Source organism: Budorcas taxicolor, chromosome 20, assembly GCF_023091745.1.
Source record: "Budorcas taxicolor isolate Tak-1 chromosome 20, Takin1.1, whole genome shotgun sequence".
Classification (NCBI taxonomy): domain Eukaryota; kingdom Metazoa; phylum Chordata; class Mammalia; order Artiodactyla; family Bovidae; genus Budorcas; species Budorcas taxicolor.
Window position 1 is genome coordinate 41,803,093 of NC_068929.1, and position 21,722 is coordinate 41,824,814.

General features: G+C 40.0%; 1 protein-coding gene across 1 annotated transcript in view; it reads right to left on the reverse strand.

Annotated features, from left to right (window-relative positions):
• SPEF2 (sperm flagellar 2) overlaps nucleotides 1–21,722 on the reverse strand; it is a 195,311-nt gene that overhangs the window by 36,695 nt on the left and 136,894 nt on the right. Inside the window, exons 25-27 of the mRNA XM_052659101.1 lie at nucleotides 16,227–16,355; nucleotides 13,525–13,663; nucleotides 9,988–10,217 (exon numbers count right to left, since the gene is read on the reverse strand). Coding sequence (XP_052515061.1) covers nucleotides 9,988–10,217; nucleotides 13,525–13,663; nucleotides 16,227–16,355 — 498 coding nt within the window. The remainder of the gene's footprint in view (nucleotides 1–9,987; nucleotides 10,218–13,524; nucleotides 13,664–16,226; nucleotides 16,356–21,722) is intronic.

Consider the following 21,722-nt stretch of genomic DNA (forward strand, 5'->3'; position numbering starts at 1 on the left):
CCTGGCAAATGGTTTCCCAAGTAGCTGTCTGGTTTTGATAGACTCTCAGATCACCCCGGACTCCTCACCTTGTCTGATAAATTTGGAGCATTTCCAGTGTTGACTCTAAGGTGGCAAATACATCAGCAATTGAGGAATTTCCGTTCTGATTGACGTGGGACAGTATGCTAAGCACATTGACGACATCCACCAAGAAGTGGACAAATTTGACAATGTCTGCCTGGAGGAGAGACTCCAGGAGTTCTTCCGCTTTCTGATGACTGCTGTTGCTTCTGCTTTCTTCTGTCTGCAACACAGGTTGGGAATAAAATAGTGGTTTATCTTTCTCAAAATTATCTCAAATTGCTCAATAAAAGTATTTTTTTTTTAAATTCTGAAAATCTGAAATAGTACCATATTTCAAAATTACTTACTGACTGCAGCTGCTGGACAATTGCTGGATATCCCTTGAGAAAGTTCTGGAGGGCAGCCTGCAATCCCTGAAGCCACCTCCGGCCTCTGACTTGAGAGGGCATCGCAGGTTGAAGGTGGAGGCCCTTGAAAGCAGTCACCAGAGCACTCCTGTGAGCAGGAGAATCGTGATAGAAGCGGTACATGCTATGAAGAAGGTCTTTCACACGGCTGTAGAGGGGAACGCTCCGAAACACTGCCTGGTAAGACAGTTCGAGGTGATGGGCAAAGCAGTAAACAGGCAGCACACCTGGCTGGATTTCCCTTAAAAGCCGGGCCACTGCGCTGCCGTTTTCTCCCTCTGAACCCGGGGCTCCATCACTTCCGAAACCCACCAGTTTCTTTGCCCAGTCTTGGTTCGACAGTCGAAGTTGAAGATTTCTCTCCAGAGTTTTCTCGATGGCACGTTTTATCGCCCGGGGCTCCTTCTTCTCCACGGTCTGTACCCCGACGATTTGGCAGTGCACTCTCCCTGCGCGTGCAAACTGCACATATACGAGTTCAGCTTCCTCAGCTGAACTGTCTGCAATCCCATCGCTGAGGAGGGAGAAGAACTGACTTTTTTCTAACTTCTTTCTTAGAGTTCTCCGTTCCACTTCAGCAATAAAGTAGGTAAAAGTTCTGGCCGATTTACTGGTTCTGAACACCGGGCCGATATCAACTCCCTTCATATCGTCCAGCGAACACATCCAGAGGAAGTCTTTGAGGGGACGTCCAGTCTTGGCGATGGCGTGGCAGGACCGGAACAGGTTCTCCACCCTGCCGAGGGTCACCTTGCTCATGGTCCTCACCATCAGCTCCGTGGTAGCTCTGCTCCCTGGAGAACCACTCGTGGCTTCCATGAGGGACGCCTTGGCGTGAGCCTCGCTCAGATGATGCGCGTTGAGAAATTCAGTCCTGAAGTTATCCGTGCCAAAAAAAAAACTGACCTGATTTCCCTTTGATGACACTCCATGTTTACGACACAGGCCGCAGAACATAAGATTTAGTATCTCATCGTACACAAGCCAAGGGTATTTTTTAAGCCAAATTTTCAAAAATTGATTGTTCCTCTTTGGGAGGTAATGGTCAAGCTTCCGAGGACTTTTCTGCTGCTTGGTGAATCCACTCACATTGTCTGGAGGATCCCTGCCTTTAAAATAACTCCATGTTGTTATTTTAAGTAATTTCTGATGCCTACTGGCAATTTTAATTCCCGTCGCCCACTCCGAACTTAATATTTCTAGAACAATCCTAGGGAGGGCTTACCCCTTACTAGGCATTTTGGGAGTGCTCCAAGGGCTTTGTATCATTTACTTGTCATCACCCAGTATCCCTATTTTATATAGTTAAGAAAGTGGGTCAGTTACTAGTACTGATAGCCAGTTTGTGGATTAAAAAACCTAAGGCACAGAAATTAACTTGTCCAGGGTCACAGTGGCCATCCACGGTGGAGTTGGGGTTAGCTAGCAGGTGGTCTTACCTAGCCCCCCACTGTTACACACTTCATATTACAGGTTCCTCCTGTGGGCAAAGTGTGCTATGGTCTCCTTCTCCCTAAAACTGTTTCTCCAGGCAGGAGAGGGGCACGGTCTTTTGCTGTTAATTGCCTTCTCTGGGTGAAAACACAGGAATCACAGGACACGTAGGGCCTTGCCTCTGCAGGGTTTGCTTTGGACACCTCTCCCCTCCCGCCTCAGCCCTACCTTCTCTGGCATTGGTTGGTTGCTACAAATAGGGGGTCCTAGTGGGAAGCTCTTGTAGAGCACAGGGAGCCCAGTTCAGTGCTCTGTGATGACCTGGAGGAGGGTTGAGCGAAGGGAGGGTGGGTGTGGAAGGGAAGCTCAAGAGGGAGGGGATATGTGTATCCTTATAGCTGATTCACCTTATTGTACAGCAGAAGCCAACACAACACTGTAAAACTATTATCTTCCAATTAAAAATACAATTTAAACATTTACTGATACTAAAAGAAGTTATATAGTTTAGATTCTACATTTAGATCTATAAAAAAAAGGGGAGGGCATCCTTCCTAGATTACTTTGCAAAGGAGCTGTGCCTCATCTTTTTCCTTTCCCTTAAGGTCTAATTTCTGACACTCATTTATCTGCCAGAGAGAGGAATATGTATTTATCTGGACAGAAGGACAAAATAATTAAAATCACACAAAACTCCTAAAATACGTTTCTTCCTAAAGGCAGAGAGCCTAGACCAACATCTCTCTCTCCTCCTACAACTTCTGTGAAACTCCTGGTCATGAGATTACATTGTCCTATTTCACAGCACAATGAAACCTGGAACATGTGCTTGTGTGACTTCATACTAAAATGACTCATGTTGACACACACACTGAGTGTTTGCTTCAATTTAAGGGTTTAGGGTCCTAGGCTTTCCCTCCTCAACAGACAGAACCACCCTTCTTCTGTGCTTTGTCACGTGCCAGATGACTGCTGAGCACTAGGGAGATGTTCAAGAAAACAAATCTTTCCTAATTGATCTTTTGGATCTCATGTCTCTTAACATCTTTAAATTGAAAACCTTTGCACTTGTGTCAGTCTGCTTCTGCCTCTTACTTTATTGGCCTCTAATTTATATTTTGCCTTTTAACCAATCCTTTTGCAGTTGTTGTTAAAACAAATCCTTATTTATTTATTTATTTTTAGATCCTAAATTTTCCTGTTTTCATTTAAACCTAGTCTCCTTATAGCTGGGACCCACTGACTCCACTATCTTTCGTGCAGGTTGGGTAACTTTCAAGCTTTCCACACTAGACCCTCAGCTCCATGCTGGCTGCCTGCTCTATACACGTGAGAGTTGGTGAATACATGAACAGCTGCATGAAAAAAGCAGACTCTGGTTGTTGAATGAAAAGACTTTAACTTTCACTACTAATTTAGCTAGTTTTTATATCTTTAGCTTGCTGGCCAGATTTTCCAGAAATTCTATCTTGAATTCTAAGCACATACTTTATCACTGGCCTCATGTAATTCTCTGGCTTCATGAGACTACATTCCCCCTGAAGAGACACCTGGAACTGTGCCCACAGACTATTCTACCAGGTCCAAAGGCTTCTAGATTTACTACTGCATTTCTGTGATGTGACCCGAGCAAGTGGAAGGAGTTTCCAGGCTGAGAGACACACAGGGCTCCTGAATGCCACACTCCTTCTTGCCCTAATCTCCAGGACTTGCCACCTGCTTAGATATTCCTGTTAATAACATCAATCCTTTTACCTTTTCTAAGAAGCGTGAAAGTGTTAGTCGCTCAGTTGTCTCTGATTCTTTTGACCCCATGGACTGAAGCCCACTAGGCTCCTCTGTCCATGAAATTCTTCAGGCAAGAATACTGGAGTGGGTAGCCATTTCCTTCTCCACTTTTCTAAGAAAATTTTCTGTATTTCTTGATTTGAGTAAATGTCAGACTGATTTACTTTTCAGATCAAAATAGGGAGCTTATTTACCTGCAAAGTGTGGTGTCATAGTTCTAGCATTTTCTCAAAGACATGAAGCCTGGGAAAACCCACACAACTGTCTAGTTACTCCTTCCAGGGCATCACCAGGTGCCCTTACTCTTGCCTCTAGGTTAGCTGAGGCTTTCTAGGGAGACAGTAGTGTCTGCTGTTCTCAGACACAGTCTTATCCTCCCTCCAATCCAATCTCCACATCCTTTGGCTCTAAATGTGTTTGATAATTCTCTCCATTGTGGCCTTTGGGGGCAGCCTGAGGCTTCACGTGGGCTTCCCAGGAGGTGCAGTGGTAAAAAATCCGCCTGCCAGTACAGGAAATGAGGGTTGGGAAGATCCCCTGGAGGATAAAATGGCAATCCACTCCAGTATTCTTGCCTGGGAAATCCCTGGTGGGCTATGGCCCATGTGATTGCAAAGAGCCAGACACGCCTGAATGACTGATCACACAGTCTTAAGATTTCACAGCTTGACCACAAGCTCTTTGTGGCCCTCATTTCCTGGCTGGTCTGTTGCCCATTCCCTAAATAGGTCATGCAACTTCAAAATCTCAGTGTTAATTCCATTTTCTCCTGTTCCTAGAAGACTCTGCTCCTGCTTCTCTTCCTGGAAGCTTCTGTCCAGAAGTTTCCCATGGACTGTACCCTTTGCTGACCCACACAGGAGCAACAACTACTTCCTCCTTGGATTCTTGTAAAAACCACGGAGCTGGGTGATATAGCTTGGCCACTACAGCCTAAACTTCCTGAATTTGTGCCCCGTCTCTGAGACCAATCATTGACTCCCAGGGTCTCCAAGTGGGTGTTGAGAGGGACACTTGTCATTTTTTAGAACAAAGTTGCAGGCCTTGAAAAACTAAGCACTGCCTCTCTTGAAGAAGGAGTTGAGGGTACAAAATTTGCTGAATAGTGTTTTCTCTGGATAGCCTCTGAGCAAAAATCAAAGTAACTATGAACTGAATCTCTATAAGATATTACATCGAGTACTGATGAGCTTACAAAGAAAAGGAGTCCTTATGGCTTAAGTGGGGACATTGGAACATTGTTTAAGTGTTCTAGCTTCAACAGACTCCAAATTGCTTGCATTGGAGAAAGACTCTCTTTCTGATATGCTTGGCACTTGATGTTTGGACAGGATGTAACTACCCAGAGCTTACTCGGTACATAGCTGAATGTTTTTGGTTTGGAGGCTTACAGTCCCCAGGGAGCTGCATACCTCATGGTTCAGTTCCACCCGGTGTTGTGAATTTTCTTTTTTTTTTTTTTTTTCTGAAATCGTTCTAAGATAACCCTGTGTTCCTATGTGTTTTGTCAATTAGTTGTGTCTGATTCTGTGACCCAATGGACTGTAGCCTGCCAGGCTCCTCTGTCCATGAGATTCTCCAGGCAAGAAATCTGGAGTGGGTTGCCATACCCTTCTCCAGGGGATCTGGGGAGTTGAACCTGCATCTCCTGTGTCTCTTGGATTGCATATGTATTCTTTACCTGGTGAACCACCAGGAAAGCTCTGCAGCTACCTCTTAGGGCATGTGCACCTTCAGGATACCGGAGCTCACATTTTGCATAATAACAAGCAGAGTTTGTATCCATATTGCATAATGTTACATATTACATAAGAATATAACATTACTGTAATTATATAATTAAGAGATAATGGCTTATATCACATCTGAATTACACATTTAGTGTGCCAGACACTTTTAAAGCACTTTACAAACATTAATTACTTTAATGCTCATAACAGTGAAATATCCCATTTTTCAGATGAGGAAAGTGTGACAAAAAGAGGTTAAATAATTTGCTCAAGATCATATTACAGTCATTTGACAAGAGGGGGAGTTGGAAAGAGCTGTCTGACTCTTCTTACCCATGGATGGGTCTTCTTCCTCATCCAGCCATGGGTAAGAAGTGAATTAATGTGGAGATGCTCGAGTAGGGGCTGACACATAGGGCTCGACACCATTCCAATATTGACTACTGTCATAATTCAGAAAATACCCACAAAATCCATTCTGTGCTGGGAGTATGCTCATGGGAATGATCCTTGGGACAGGCAGTGGAAAGAAGGTCCTGAAGATTCAGGCTCTCTTACTGACTTAAGCTGCTCCTAAAATTTTAAGTATAGATCTTTGTTGGATCTTTGTTGGGTGGGAATAAAAATACTAGCATGACAAGTCCTTTAATTATATTTTTCATAACTTTGTATGATTATCACATATAAGATCTTTTTTTTTCTGGCATATTTGTGACAATCAACAAATGGTATTTTATGTCTAATTGCTGCCTTTATCAAAGGAGATTTAGAAATATGACACAGGCAGAATTTGATGAGGAAAGCAGGGCTGAATAAAAGCATGACAGTATATGACATACTTTCAATTTTCCGTTATCTTCAGTAAGCACTATCTTAATGACTTAATTTTCATGTGGATAACCAGTACTCAGTAAAAACTCTTTAAGCTTTAGTTCTTTCTATTAATATTTTGATACTAGTTATTCACAAGTATTTATTCAGTCACTTGTTTTAATGAAAGATTATCATTTCACTCAATACTTTTATTTATGTAGTATAATTAAAAGTAACAAAGTGTAACTTAATGACATTGATAGCCCTTGTAAATTTGCTAAAATACTCTTACTACGGGCCTAGTAACATAATGATTGTTACATGCAAATATGTATGTTTTTTTCCTAGAAAAGATTCATCTATTCATTATATTTTAATATATTTTAGTGAGCTTGATGCATGCATCTTAGATATAATAGGTTGCATTGGACTATATGAGATAGTATAAGAAAATGCTCACATTTCTTGGCTTAGATATAACAGCAATTTTCAAGTTGAAGCAGGAAGTTTTGTAGGAGTCCACATTTAGAAAGCTACTACTTTCAGCCAGTTGTTCTATATTTTCAAAATGGTTATCACTTCAATTAAGATGGTCTTTTGAAACTGTAGATTTTTAGGGTAAGTACCATGAGAGGTATCCTAAAAGATTTTCTAATTCTTGAAAGGAATACAACAAAAACTTCACGTAAAAGACAGATGGATGTGTATCTATTAATAATCACAAGAATGAAGAAGAAAGACTTAAGTCAGAGGATGTTTTGGGGGTCAAAGGAACTGGGAGAAAGGGTGAGTGGTAATTAACTTCTAAGATGTCATCAGAGAACCTCTAATTCTGTGACTCTGGGATACAGGAAATAGAATGATTATTATTATTTTGTCTTACATTTTATACATGAGCAAAATGACAACAATGAATATTATTTCTGTTGTAGACCACCCGACTCTATGCTAAGTGTTTCACATGAACTTAAAAAGTGCCATATGTAACATATATTTTTTCAGATAGTATGACTGAGCTAATAACAAAGAAAGGGTTTAAACTTTTTGCTGATAGACCGTAACTCATTTTGAACCATTGAGATCTCCAAATCCCATGGTATTATATAGCTTTGTCAATTCTGTGTCAATTACAACTGTCATTCTTAAATCTGGATAATTCTCCAGCACAGGTGGTAGAGGTGGTTCCACAGAAAGAGTTGGTCTCTGTATCTGTTTTCCTGCAGTTCACACAACTGGGGAAGGAGAAGCAGAGAAGTCCCTGACCTTTTCATGAGCATCTGTACTCAAGCCTCATAGCTCCATGGTTTCTGGTGACTGTTCCCCCAACTTTAAATATCCTCTGTATCCTTGCCATCTAGTCACTCTTTATTTCTTTCAGTTCCTCCCTCCAAGCTGTTTTTCTGCAGTTTCCCTGACCAACTTCTTTGCACACTGATTCTCCCTTGTTTGCATTCTTGAGCACTTTTTTTTGTTTTGTTTTGATCAAGTTCAGATTTTGTTTTGGAAAGAACCTAAATAGAAGTTTATATTTTCTTCTTCTTTGGATGCCTTTTCAAATTATGCTCTAAGTCCCTAGGGCAAGTGGTTTTCCTTTTACATCTACATATATATATATACATATGTACAATATTATATTGGAGAAGGAAATGGCAACCCACTCCAGTACTCTTGCCTGGAAAATCCCATGGACAGAGAAGCCTGGTAGACTACAGTCCATGGGATTGCAAAGAGTCGGACACAACTGAGCGACATCACTTTCATATATTATATATAACTATCTCCTTCCTCCTCTACCTCCCTTTCTTTCTTCTCCCTTCCTTCCTCTTCCTACCATACTTTGAGAACTGTTGTATCCTACCATACTCTGAAAATAGACGGTGAATCAGTTGATATCTTTTGGTCCAGTTTCTAGAGTTAATCTAAGACATACACAAGTCAGGTTATAACTGATATTTGTAATTTATTCATTTTTTTTTACTTTTTTGCCACTCCTTGCAGCAGGAGTGGACCAGGGATTGAACCAGTGCCCCCTGTAGTGAAAGTGCACAGTCTAAGCCACTGGACCACTAGAGAAGTCCCCGTAATTTATTTTTAAACTTTCAGTTGAAATGCAAACTCTTGACTTTGAGGCTTGATGCAAGAATGTTTTATGGCTATCATTATAAATGTGAAGTCTCTTCTGAAAGGGACTATGAGTGGTTGATAATTTTCCACCTACTCAAATATCCCCCAAAACTTTAAATTTTGATCTGCTTCCAGTCACCCTCGTTTAGGATTAAAGCAAATTATATTTCATATTTGAATTTTTGTAGCTCTGTCTTATTTTATATATAAACAATTATCTGGATAAAATGAAAAGTGAAAGCAACTTTGAAGAAGGAAATATGTAATAAAAAGACATTGTAAGCCCACACAATGGCAAAGAGGCTGGAATCTGCCTGACTGAAGGACTGAAGGGATTTCATGTGCTGGCTCTATAAAATTGAGATTTTTTTTTTTTCTGTAGCTGCTGATGGCCATATTTTGGGGCCTTCTGCTCCCTGCTCAAATGCTGCCAACCTGAGTTGCTGTCCTCTTATATCCTGGAGGTGTAGACCCACTCAAGCTGATTAGATGAGGTGACACTTCCCAGGGTAGGGGACTACCCAGGGATACAGTGGTTACATCTATTTCACCCACTGGGCTTAGCAAGGAAGTCTTTAGGCTTAAAGTAAAGCAATACTCTCTTGACTAATGAGATCTAATGTGGTTTTCTGGGGATACTGAAAAAAATAAGTGAAGTACAACCAACTATTATGAAAGTAAAATTGTGTTAGTAATGGACAAAGGTCAGCTGACTATTCTCTAGGGAAAAGCAAATGATTTTCCAGTAAGTAGGAGACAGTAAGTTGGAAGACAAGCCTCTTTATGTGAGGCAACTTGGTTCAGCGAGAAGGGACAAGACCTTTGAACCTGAAGTGTCCTGAGGGCTATGTGACCATAGGCAAGTTCTCAACTGCTCTGCCACTCAGTATCCTGACCCATAAAACGGAGATGATGATCCTTCATGTTCTGTCTGAATTACGTGTGCTGTCAGTTGACGGCACTCACTGCTGAATATCTATAAGTAGAAACATCCAAAACTTAAAAAAAAAAATAAGCCTGTGTAGGTGTTACAGAGTCATAATAATAAAATGTGAAGGAAATCAAGAATTTGTGTGCAGAAAATAATGTGTCCATTTACATGTGAACAGATTAATTCATCAATTGATTAAGCAAGTATGTGCTCACAAAGGTTCTGCTCTTGGTCTACAGAACATGGAAGGAAAAGGCATGCATAAATGGGAAATCCTCTACTCCCTGGTCTGCCTCCCTAGACCAGTTGGGGGAGATAGAAACATAGCTCATAATCCCAGTAAATTCCCAATGAAACTTAAACTTGAAGGATGCATGAAGGCTGCCTCTCAACTGCCAGATGAAGTAGTGCTCAAGTTTGCCAAATGGCTAGCCAGGGGCAGGGAGAGCCGGAGAGGAGAATTACCAGGGATGAGAGTCACCGTACCGCCAAAGTGTTAGACACTGTTTTGTTCTGTTTAATTCAGATCTATGTTGTATGAAGCAAATACTAGATAAATTAGAATGAAGCAAGGGCTCCTTTCAGCACCACACGACCCCAGAAGGCTGTTTTACTTGTGGACAGGTGATTGCCTTCCTGGTTAACCTCAAGCTTTTTTTTTTTGTCCTCTTTTCACAATAATCACTTTTCCTACCTTTGGGCGCTATATCTAAGAACTGATCCCGGAGGTTGTTAAGCTGCTCGATGGTCAGGGTGCCGTTTTCCTCCTTTTCCACAGGTGGAGGGCGTACTGGAGGAGGTGGATCTGGAAAGACTTTGATATCGCCATTAATGAAGAAGTCTTCTTGGTCTAAATAAAGTTCATTCTGAATTTTGGTTGATGTTTCAATGTGATAGCGAGCTACCCCAGTTAGTTTTTCCACACTGAAAATAGAAACATGAATAGGTTTATCCTCATTGAAAATACTATCAGATTAATAGTGTTTTCTTCTTAGACATACACAAAGAGTTAACACATTAGAAAATATAGCTAAGTTAGAAAATTCAGTCTGCATGTTTAAAAATTCTAATTTATCCTCAAGTCCATTTGTACAATGGTAGGATAAAAATAAATAAACATAGATTAGAAGTAAAATACATGCTCATTACAGGGCTAATAGTCTCACATTTTATTTTATTTTTTTTTTTAGCCCCACATTTTATACAAAACTGAACAAAAAGAGATTCCACTAAAATGATTTTATTAGTATTAGGCAAGATTATGTCAAGAGAGGTATTTCATTCTAATTATGGACCAGAATAAGGTTATATGACAGAAAACCTGTAAAATATGACTATTAGTATAACACATTTATTTGGAATGAGGACAAGTTGTATGTAAAGTGAATTAAAGTTGATAATGGATTTCAAGAAGAATGGCTTTTCTCCAACTTTATATCAAGGAGTTTGATGTTATCTAAGACCCATTTGACAGAATGGACTCTGACAAAGCCCGTTGAAATTGCTTTCCTATGTTTATGGAGAATAACGTTGTTGGTATTGTTTAGTTGTGTCTGACTCTTTTGTGACACAATGAACTGTAGCCCACCAGGCTCCTCTGTCCATGGGATTCTCCAGGCAAGAATACTGATGTGGGTTGCCACTACCTTCTCCAGGGAATCTTTCTGACCTAGGCACTGAACCCACATCTCCTGCATTGCAGGTGGATTCTTTACCACTGAGTCATCTGGGAAACCTGGTGAATAGTAATTCCCAGCTAAATCACATGGTATAAGCAGCCACAGTTTGGAGTGACTGTGGTGCGGTGGAAAGAACCCTGGAAGCTGAGTTCTCATTGTACATCGTCTCCAGCTCTGGGTCCTTGAGTTAGTGACTTAAGCTCTCCAATTTCCTCATTTTTGCAAGGGAGTCCAAAACACATAACTCCATACCTTATGGTTATTAATGTGAAATCACATAGAGCATGGATTTAGGCTTTCTTAGGGATTATAGTTCGGAGAAGGCAATGGCACCCCACTCCAGTACTCTTGCCTGGAAAATCCCATGGATGGAGGAGCCTGGTAGGCTGCAGTCCATGAGGTCGCTAGGAGTCGGACACGACTGAGCAACTTCACTTTCACTTTTCACTTTCATGCATTGGAGAAGGAAATGGCAACCCACTCCAATGTTCTTGCCTGGAGAATCCTAGGGACAGGGAAGCCTAGTGGGCTGCTGTCGCACAGAGTCGGACACAACTGAAGCGACTTAGCAGCAGCAGCAGGGATTATAGTTATGGATCTAACTAAAGGCTACTTTAAAGGCCAGAGAAGTTTTATTCAATAACTAAAATGTCACTGTAATACAGAAAGAATCTTATATCTTGCAATAAAGATTGAACATGGCAGAAAAGTGCATATTTAATCTGCTTTTATATAACTCAGGAACACCAAAATAAACAACAAAAAAATCGTATTAGTCATTTTCTTTCAAAAGACAATCTTGAATTTAATTCCAGTACACTGTATTAGTGAGGTATTTGTGAGTGCCCATATAGTAGGTATTATCTAGGTACTTTCTGCTTGATGGTGTTTGTAGGGTGGGGCAGAGAAGGGGCACTGGGTTAGGAGGGACGCCAAATGCATGCAGAGACCCAGCCAGAACCAGGTTATCAAAATAAGTGCGCCATCTAGTGGAAGGTTATGAAGAGTACCCTCAAAAGGGTAGAGTGCAAAGAGTCGGACATGACTGAGGGACTGAACTGTATTGAACTGAACTGAAGGAGAAATGCCAGGAGAACGAAAGTGGGATTCGAAGTTGAAAGAGACCCGATAGGTCTCCCTATTCATTTTTTCTTGCCACTGAAGGATTTTTGCAAGAACCAAAAACTAACAGCATAGCTGAACAGTACTAGGTTTTCATTTCTTGTGGCCATATTCAGGTATCAGAGAGAGACGCACACATACAACCCATCTGAGAAATATGCACCTGTCAGATAAAAGTCAGCATTTTACACTTAGTGACCACAAGGATGGGCGCTGCGAACCCTAAGAATGAATAAGATATGCTTTCATTTGTAAGTGGCAGGCAGAGATCAGCACTGTACATCACTGTTCTATGAGTAACTAATTATTTTAAGCATTATGGCAATGAGGTGACCAGGCTGAGGGGTATGTGTGTGCATGTGTGTGTGTGAGAGAGAGAGAAACTTAGATACAAACAATGAAGCTGAGGATTTTACAACAGAACTTTCACAATGAGGCAAGAACTGGAGAAAACAAACCATAATAACCATCTTCTAGCTGGCTCATGTTGCTTCTAAGAACACTTGCCGTTTGTATTCTATGTATGCCGTGACTTACAACTTATCAGTAAATGTTTATTGAAAACTGTGGTGTGGCCCAGAATCTAGCAGAAACCTCTAGAAGAGCCTGGTTGGAGTGTTTTCTTTTACAGATGAGGCTTCTGGGGTTGGAAGTGATTAGGCGTGCTGTAATTTGTGGACAAGGAGAGAGTCCCCATCTCTTGGTCTCCTGACTGTTGAGGGCATTTCTGCTCTGCTGAGTTGCTTTCTTATACCTTTCAGGGGAGAATTAAGAGGATGAGATGTTCTCTAAGGACCTGTACCTCCCCATAAAGAACAATGATCGGTCACAGGTCTGTTTCTGCTCTAGACTACAGTTCTGTTCCTCACTAGAAATGAGGATCTAAAAAGCCTTTAGAATCTAACAGAAAAGTAAACTGGCTGTCACGAGGGAATCAGCCCAATGGGGAAAGCATTCCTGTAAATGCCTTCTCCATCTCCCGCTCACTGGCCCTGACTAATAAGAAGCCTGGCATTAGAAAGATATGAAATTTTATATCATGTCTAAAGAATAATTTTAAATTGCTTATATGCTTACCTGGTACACTAAGGTCCTCATGGAGCAGTGGGAAAACCAAACTATCATAAATAATGTGCAGTAGTGCCCTTTGATACATGACTTAACTATGGTTAAAAAGAAGCAACACAAGCGTATAGGTGATTTCCTGCTGCTGCTGCTGCTGCTGCTGCTAAGTCGCTTCAGTCGTGTCCGACTCTGTGCTACCCCGTAGATGGCAGCCCACCAGGCTCTGCTGTCCCTGGGAGGTCAAATTTCTATTTATAAATATAACTCACATTTGTAAACGTCTTAACATTTTTTGGTCAATTTTGGTCTTCAGGCATTAGCAAAGTAAATACTCAAAATACTTAAAATGTCTTGCAGTTCTTTACCTGGCCATTTCATTCAAGTACCTCTCACCGAGCCACTTGTCCATGAGTCTATATACATCAACCGCCTTTATTACTAACTCTTCCAGGAAAGCCAATGCTTTTACCTTTATCAGTTCAAGTCGGAACTGTGTAGCTATCTCTATTTAAAAAAGAAATAAAAATGTTTTTAATGTATTATATGGCATGAACTTTCTGATGAACCAAATTCAATTTTGAACCAATTATGCTTTAGTTTGTGAAAATTTTGGCACATCTTTGATATACTAACATGGATAATTAATAACCTATCCACCTTGGAAACAAAACAGCATGTGGTAGAGTCCTTTGACAGTTTACTTATTATTATAAGTAAAAAATTATAATTCAATTTTACATATAATTGCACTTTATCATATACCATTTGATAAATTGGAATGGGAAAACAGAAATAGATAATTTCCGAATTTCAAAAAGGGAGAGGCTAACTAAGTCTCTTGATCTCTCTTCTTAGAACCTTGGGAAGGCGACACCATGTTCTTCAGTACAGGTGAGAGGAGGGTGAAGCCCATGGTCCCAGGGCCCGTTGATGTTCTGGGCACATGGTGAGGTTTGTGATTTCCCTCTAAAATATCTGTCCAATCCTTCTTCTTTACTTTTTCTATTGCCACGTTTTGACACTGATTTATGTCTCGCCTCCACTACAGCAACCACCTCCATCCTGCTTTCTCTAAGTTCCCTTTCCCACCTCAAACCCAAATCTACCCGCCCCAGAGTGACCCATCTCACCTGCCTGCACACATGCTTCTGGGCACTTTCTGCCCAGAATTCTTTACTAGCTCCCAGTTGCCATAAGGGAAACAGAACTTTCTGGACAGGGCCTATGTGACCCTCCATCTCCCAGATCCCTCGTTTCCAGAATGTGCCTCAGACTCCCCAGCTACTCCCCATCGGTGGGTCACCTAGTTCCCCTCCCCAATCTGTGCCCTCATCGTCCCCTGCACACATTTCTCACATTCTTCTTGTTCAGCTCAAGCATGAATTCAACTGCTCGGAAGTCTTTCTTGACTTCCTGCTTTTGCCCTTTGTCCTGTCCACCGAGCTCCAGTATCACAATATATTGTAAGTGATCATTTGCAGTTCTGTTCCTCTCTATTTTTTTTCTTTTGATGCTTTGTGTTTGTGTATATATGTGTATATTTTTTTCATCTACTGTAGGACTGGCATATAGTAGAAACTCAGAAAACCTTTACTGTGTAAATATGTGAATTCAGCCACACTAGGAACCACGTATGCAATGAACTGATGGATGACGTATACTTAGCTACTGAAAGCAGATGTGGGAACAGGCAATGTGACAGGCATGTGTCTTGACTTCCTGTGTTCAACATCCTTCAGATTTTACTCTTGGAAATAATAAAACAGGGGGTAGGAGGATGAAGAGAGGGGAGAAAAGGAGAGAATCAAGGGATGGAAAGTATCTTTAGTGGCTAATCATCATTGAGTAGTTAATGGGTCCCAGCATATCCAACGCTGCATTTTTATGGTTTTGACATCTAGTATATTGATCATGGCTTCTTTCCAATGAGGATACTTTGGTTCAATTTCTTGATCTTTTCAAATTCTGTTTTGAATTGTGTTATAAAACACCTGGAAGAGTCAGGAGGAGATTATGTCGTATAAAATTGTTGCTCTCCATAGAGAAGGAGGCCCTTGAATGTTATTGATCCGTCACTAACTCTTCCATGGGGTCTACTCCCAAGAGCTCCCTTTCAGGACTGGTTAAACTTTAGTCAGAGTTTACTTGCCTAATGAGATGCCTAAATTATTCTTATTATATTATAGAAGCATAACCTTAAGCCTTCTTTCAGCCTGTAAATTCACACCAACTCTAAATATTGCTTCTGTTTTTTGACTTTGAGATTTTAATTACTGCTGATTGCAGCCATGAAATTAAAAGATGCTTACTCCTTGGAAGGAAAGTTATGACCAACATAGATAGTATATTGAAAAGCAGAGATATTACTTTGCCAACAAAGGTCCATCTAGTCAAGGCTATGGTTTTTCCAGTGGTCATGTATGGATGTAAGTGTTGGACTGTGAAGAAAGCTGAGCACTGAAGAATTGATGCTTTTGAACTGTGGTGTTGAAGAAGACTCTTGAGAGTCCCTTGGACTGCAAGGAGATCCAACCAGTCCATTCTGAAGGAGATCAGCCCTGGGATTTCTTTGGACGGAATGATGCTAAAGCTGAAACTCCAGTACTTTGGCCACCTCATGCGAAGAGTTGGCTCATGGGAAAAGACCTTGATGCTGGGAGGGATTGGGGGCAGGAGGAAAAGGGGATGACAGAGGATGAGATGGCTGGATGGCATCATCGACTCGATGGACATGAGTTTGAGTGAACTCTGGGAGTTGGTGATGGACAGGAAGGCCTGGCATGCTGTGATTCATGGGGTCGCAGAGAGTCGGACATGAGTGAGCGACTGAACTGAACTGAACTGATGCTCTCCTAACCGCTTCCCAAATTCCCTTTTTGAGATCCCAGCAGACAATCATACAATAGTCAGATCTAGTTTTCATATGGTCACGTGAAAACAGCCAACTGAGTGTTATGCCTTTCAGTCAGTTTGCTTGTGCCTCATAGACACAAAGCCAGCCAAGGGCTGCTTGCCTACTGGTCTATTTTCTACTCAAAATATCATCTTAGTTCTTTCCAATTGCTACCTTCAAATTGCAGGGCAGCAAGATGCTCTTCCTTTATTCTGAGCTTCAGTTCATTTTTTAATTCCACTTCCTCAGCCTCTTCTGCTGGCACTACTACAGGAGCAGCTTCTGCCATAGGTGGGGATTTACCTGAAAGGGTAATGAATCATGCTGAGTTATCTGCTAATGGACAAGTAAGTATACACACCGGGTCTTGGATAAAATGCCTACAAAGTGGAGTGTGTAGAAATATACATGTCTAGTGATTTGGGAAGGAGAGACCCCAGGCCAGACAGTGTGAGTGATGAAGCATTAATAATCCTTCCTTGAGAATTCTCCATGTGGTATCTGGCTGGACACATATAAAAACGCCCCATTCACGTAGCATCACGGAAAGATGAGATATGCGGTTAGTGCAGACATGGTCACAGACTCCAAAGAGGGTTCCATTTAGAATTTGGGAACAGAAATTAGCAAACCCCAAGATTGTGCTGGCCACCTGGAGAAACAACAGTCTTCAAAGGATACTTGCCCTGGCCAGTGTTCCCCAGGTTCTCATCAAGAAAGACCAGAGAACAGCCTCATGCAGATACAGTGGAAATGTAGCCTATGGTCAAGAATTCATAATTCACTTCATTAAAAAAATTTAATTATTTTAATTGGAAGCTAATTACTTTACAATATTATAGTGGTTTTTGCCATACATTGACATGAATCAGCCATGTACACGTGTACATGTGTTCCCATCCTGTACCCCCTTCCCACCTCCCTCCTCATCCCATCCCTCAGGGTCATCCCAGTGCACCAGCCCTGAGCACCCAGTCTCATGCATCAAACTTGGACTGGCGATCTGTTTCACGTATGATAATATACATGTTTCAATGCTATATTCTCAAATTATCCCACCCTTGCCTTCTCCCACAGAGTCCAAAAGATTGTACTTTATATCTGTGTCTCTTTTGCTGTCTCACATATAGGGTCATCTTTACCATCTTTCTAAATTCCATATATATGTGTTAATATGCTCTATTGGTGTTTTGCTTTCTGACTTACTTCACTCTGTATAGTAGGCTCCAGTTTCATTCACCTCATTGGAACTGATTCAAATGCCTTCTTTTTAATGGCTGAGTAATATTCCATTGTGTATATGTACCACAGCTTTCTTATCCATTCATCTGCTGATAGACTTCTAGGTTGCTTCCATGTCCCAGCTATTGCAAACAGTTCTGAGATGAACATTGGGGTACATGTGTCTCTTTCAATTCTAGTTTCCTGGCTGTGCATGCCCAGCAGTGGGATTGCTGGGTCATATGGCATTTCTATTCCCAGTTTTTTAAGGAATCTCCACACTGTTCTCCATAGTGGCTGTACTAGTTTGCATTCCCACCAACAGTATAAGAGGGTTCCTTTTCTCCACACTCTCTCCAGCATTTATTGTTTGTAGACTTTTTGATAGCAGCCATTCTGACCAGCATGAGATGGTACCTCATTGTGGTTTTGATTTGCATTTCTCTGATAATGAGTGATGTTGAGCATCTTTTCATATGTTTGTTAGCCATCTATATGTCTTCTTTAGAGAAATGTCTATTTAGTTCTTTGGCCCATTTTTTGATTGGGTCATTTATTTTTCTGGAATTGAGCTGCAGGAGCTGCTTGTATATTTTTGAGGTTAATTCTTTGTCAGTTGCTTTGTTTGCAATTATTTTCTCCCATGCCGAAGGCTGTCTTTTCACCTTGCTTATAGTTTCCCTTGTTGTGCACAAGCTTTTAAGTTTAATTAGCTCCCATTTGTTTATTTTTGCTTTTATTTCCATTATTCTGGGAGGTGGGTCATAGAGGATCCTGCTGTGATTTATGTCAGAAAGTGTTTTTCCTATGTTTTCCTCTAGAGTTTTATAGTTTCTGGTCTTACATTTAGATCTTTAATCCATTTTGAGTTTATTTTTGTGTATGGTGTTAGAAAGTGTTCTAGTTTCATTCTTTTACAAGTGGTTGACCAGTTTTCCCAGCACCACTTGTTAAAGAGACTGTCTTTTCTCCATTGTATATTCTTGCCTCCTTTGTCAAAGATAAGGTGTCCATAGGTGTGTGGATTTATCTCTGGGCTTTCTATTTTGTTCCATTGATCTATATTTCTGTCTTTGTGCCAGTACCATACTGTCTTGATGACTGTAGCTTTGTAGTATAGTCTGAAGTCAGGCAGGTTGATTCATCCAGTTCCATTCTTCTTTCTCAAGATTGCTTTGGCTATTCGAGGTTTTTTGTATTTCCATAAAAATTGTGACATTATTTGTTCTAGTTCTCTGAAAAATATCATTGGTAGCTTGATAGGGATTGCATTGAATCTATAGATTGCTTTGTGTAGTATACTTATTTTCCACTATATTCATTCTTCTGATCCATGAACATGGTATATTTCTCCATCTATTTGTATCATCTTTGATTTCTTTCATCAGTGTTTTATAGTTTTCTATATATAGGTCGTTTGTTTCTTTAGGTAGATTTATTCCTAAGTATTTTATTATTTTTGTTGCAATGCTGAATGGAATTGTTTCCTTAATTTCTTTCTGTTTTCTCATTGTTAGTGTATAGGAATGAAAGGGATTTCTGTGTGTTAATTTTATATCCTGAAACTTTACTACATTCATTGATTAGCTCTAGTAATTTTCTGGTGGAGTCTTTAGGGTTTTCTATGTAGAGGATCACGTCATCTGCAAACAGTGAGAGTTTTACTTCTTATTTTCCAATCTAGATTCCTTTTATTTCTTTTTCTGCTCTGATTGTTGTGGCTAAAACTTCCAAAACTGTGTTGAATAGTAGTGGTGAGAGTGGGCACCCTTGTCTTGTTCCTGACTTTAGGGGAAATGTTTTCAATTTTTCACCATTGAGGATAATGCTTGCTGTGGGTTTATTATATATGGCTTTTATTTTGTTGAGGTACGTTCCTTCTATTCCTGCTTCTGGAGGGTTTTTATCATAAATGGATGTTGAATTTTGTCAAAGGCTTTCTTTGCATCTATTGAGATAATCATATAGTTTTTATCTTTTAATTTGTTAACGTGGTGTATCACACTGATTGATTTGCGGGTACTGAAGAATCCTTGTATCCCTGGGACAAAGCCCACTTGGTCATGATGTATGATCTTTTTAATATGTTGTTGGATTCTGTTTGCTAGAAATTTGTTAAGGATTTTTGCATCTATGTTCATCAGTGATATTGGCCTGTAGTTTGCTTTTTTTGTCGCATCTTTGTCTGGGTTTGGTATTAGGGTGATGGTGGCCTCATAGAATGAGTTTGGAAGTTTGCCTTCATGTGCAATTTTCTGGAAGAGTTTGAGTAGGATAGGTGTTAGCTCTTCTCTAAATTTTTGGTAGAATTCAGCAGTGAAGCCATCTGGTCCCAGGCTTTTGTTTTCTGGAAGATTTCTGATTACAGTTTTGATTTCCATGTTTTGATTTTCTATTTTCTATTTCTTCCTGGTTCAGTTTTGGAAAGTTATAGTTTTCTAAGAATTCATCCATTTCCTCTAGGTTGTCTATTTTATTGGCATATAGTTGCTGATAGTAGTCTCTTATCATCCTTTGTATTTCTGTGTTGTCTGTTGTGATTTCTCCATTTTCATTTCTAATTTTGTTGATTTGATTCTTTTCCCTTTTTTCTTGATGAGTCTGGCTAATGGTTTGTCTATTTTATTTATCTTCTCAAAGAATCAGCTTTTAGCTTTGCTGATTTTTGCTATAGTCTCCTTTGTTTCTTTTTCATTTATTTCTGCTCTAATTTTTATATATTTTTTCCTTCTACTAACCCTGGGATTCTTCATTTCTTCTTTTTCTAGTTGTGTTAGGTGTAGGGTTAGGTTATTTATATGATTTTTCTCTTGTTTCTTGAGGTAAGTTTGTATTGCTATGAACCTTCCCCTTAGCACTGCTTTTACTGAATCCCATAGATGTTGGGTTGTTGTGTTTTCATTTTCATTCGTTTCTATGCATATTTTGATTTCCTTTTTTATTTCTTCTGTAATTTGTTGGTTATTCAGAAGCATGTTGTTTAGCCTCCATATGTTTGCATTTTTAATAGTTTTTTTTTCCTGTGTTGACATCTAATCTTACCACAATGTAATCAGAAAACATTCCTGGAATGATGTCAATTTTTTTTGAACTTACCAAGGCCTGATTTATGGCCCAGGATGTGATCTATCCTGGAGAATGTTCGTGTGCACTTGAGAAAAAGGTTAAATTCATTGTTTTGTGGTGAAATGTCCTATAGATATCAATTAGGTCTAACTGGTTCATTGTATCATTCAAAGTTTTTGTTTTTGTGCTAATTTTCTGTTTAGTTGATCTATCCATAGGTGTGAGTGGGGTATTAAATTCTCCCACTATTACTGTTACTGTTAATTTCCACTTTCATACTTGTTAGCATTTGCCTTACATATTGTGGTGCTCATATATTGGGTGGATATATATTTGTAATTGTTATGTCTTCTTTTTGGATTGATCCTTTGATCATTATGTAGTGTCCTTCTTTGTCTCTTTTCACAGCCTCTATTTCAAAATCTATTTTATCTGATATGAGTATTGCTACTTCTGCTTTATTTTGGTCTCCATTTGTGTGAAATATCTTTTTCCAGCCCTTCAGCCTGTACAGCCTTTCAGTCTGTATGTGTTCCTTGTTCTGAGGTAAGTCTCTTGTAGACAGCATATATAGGGGTCTTGTTTTTGTATTCATTCAGCCAGTCTTTGTCTTTTGGTTGGGGCATTCAACCCATTTACATTTAAGGTAATTATTGATAAGTATGATCCTACTGCCATTTACTTTGTTGTTTTGGGTTCGAGTTTATACACCTTTTTTGTCTTTCCTGTCTAGAGAAGATCCTTTAGCATTTGTTGAAGAGCTTGTTTGTTGGTGCTGAATTCTCAGCTTTTGCTTGTCTGTAAAGCTTTTGATCTCTCCATCATATTTGAATGAGATCCTTTCTGGGTACAGTAATCTGGATTGTAGATTTTTCTTTCATCACTTTAAGTATGTCCTGCCATTCCCTTATGGCCTGAAGAGTTTCTTTTGAAAGATCAGCTGTTATCCTTATGGGAATCCCCTTGTGTGTTATTTGTTGTTTTTCCCTTCCTGCTTTTAATATTTGTTCTTTGTGTTTGATCTTTGTTAATTTGATTAATATGTGTCTTGGGGTTTTTCACCTTGGGTTTATCCTGTTTGGGACTCTCTGGGTTTCTTGGACTTGGGTGATTATTTCCTTCCCCATTTTAGGGAACTTTTCAACTATTATCTCTTCAAGTATTTTCTCATGGCTTTTCTTTTTGTCTTCTTCTGGGACTCCTATGGTTCAAATGTTGGGGTGTTTGACATTGTCCCGGAGGTCTCTGAGGTTGTCCTCATTTCTTTTAATTCTTTTTTCCTCTCTGCTTCATTTATTTCCCCCATTATATCTTCCACCTCACTTATCCTATCTTCTGCCTCAGTTATTCTACTGTTGGTTCCCTCCAGAGTGTTTTTGATCT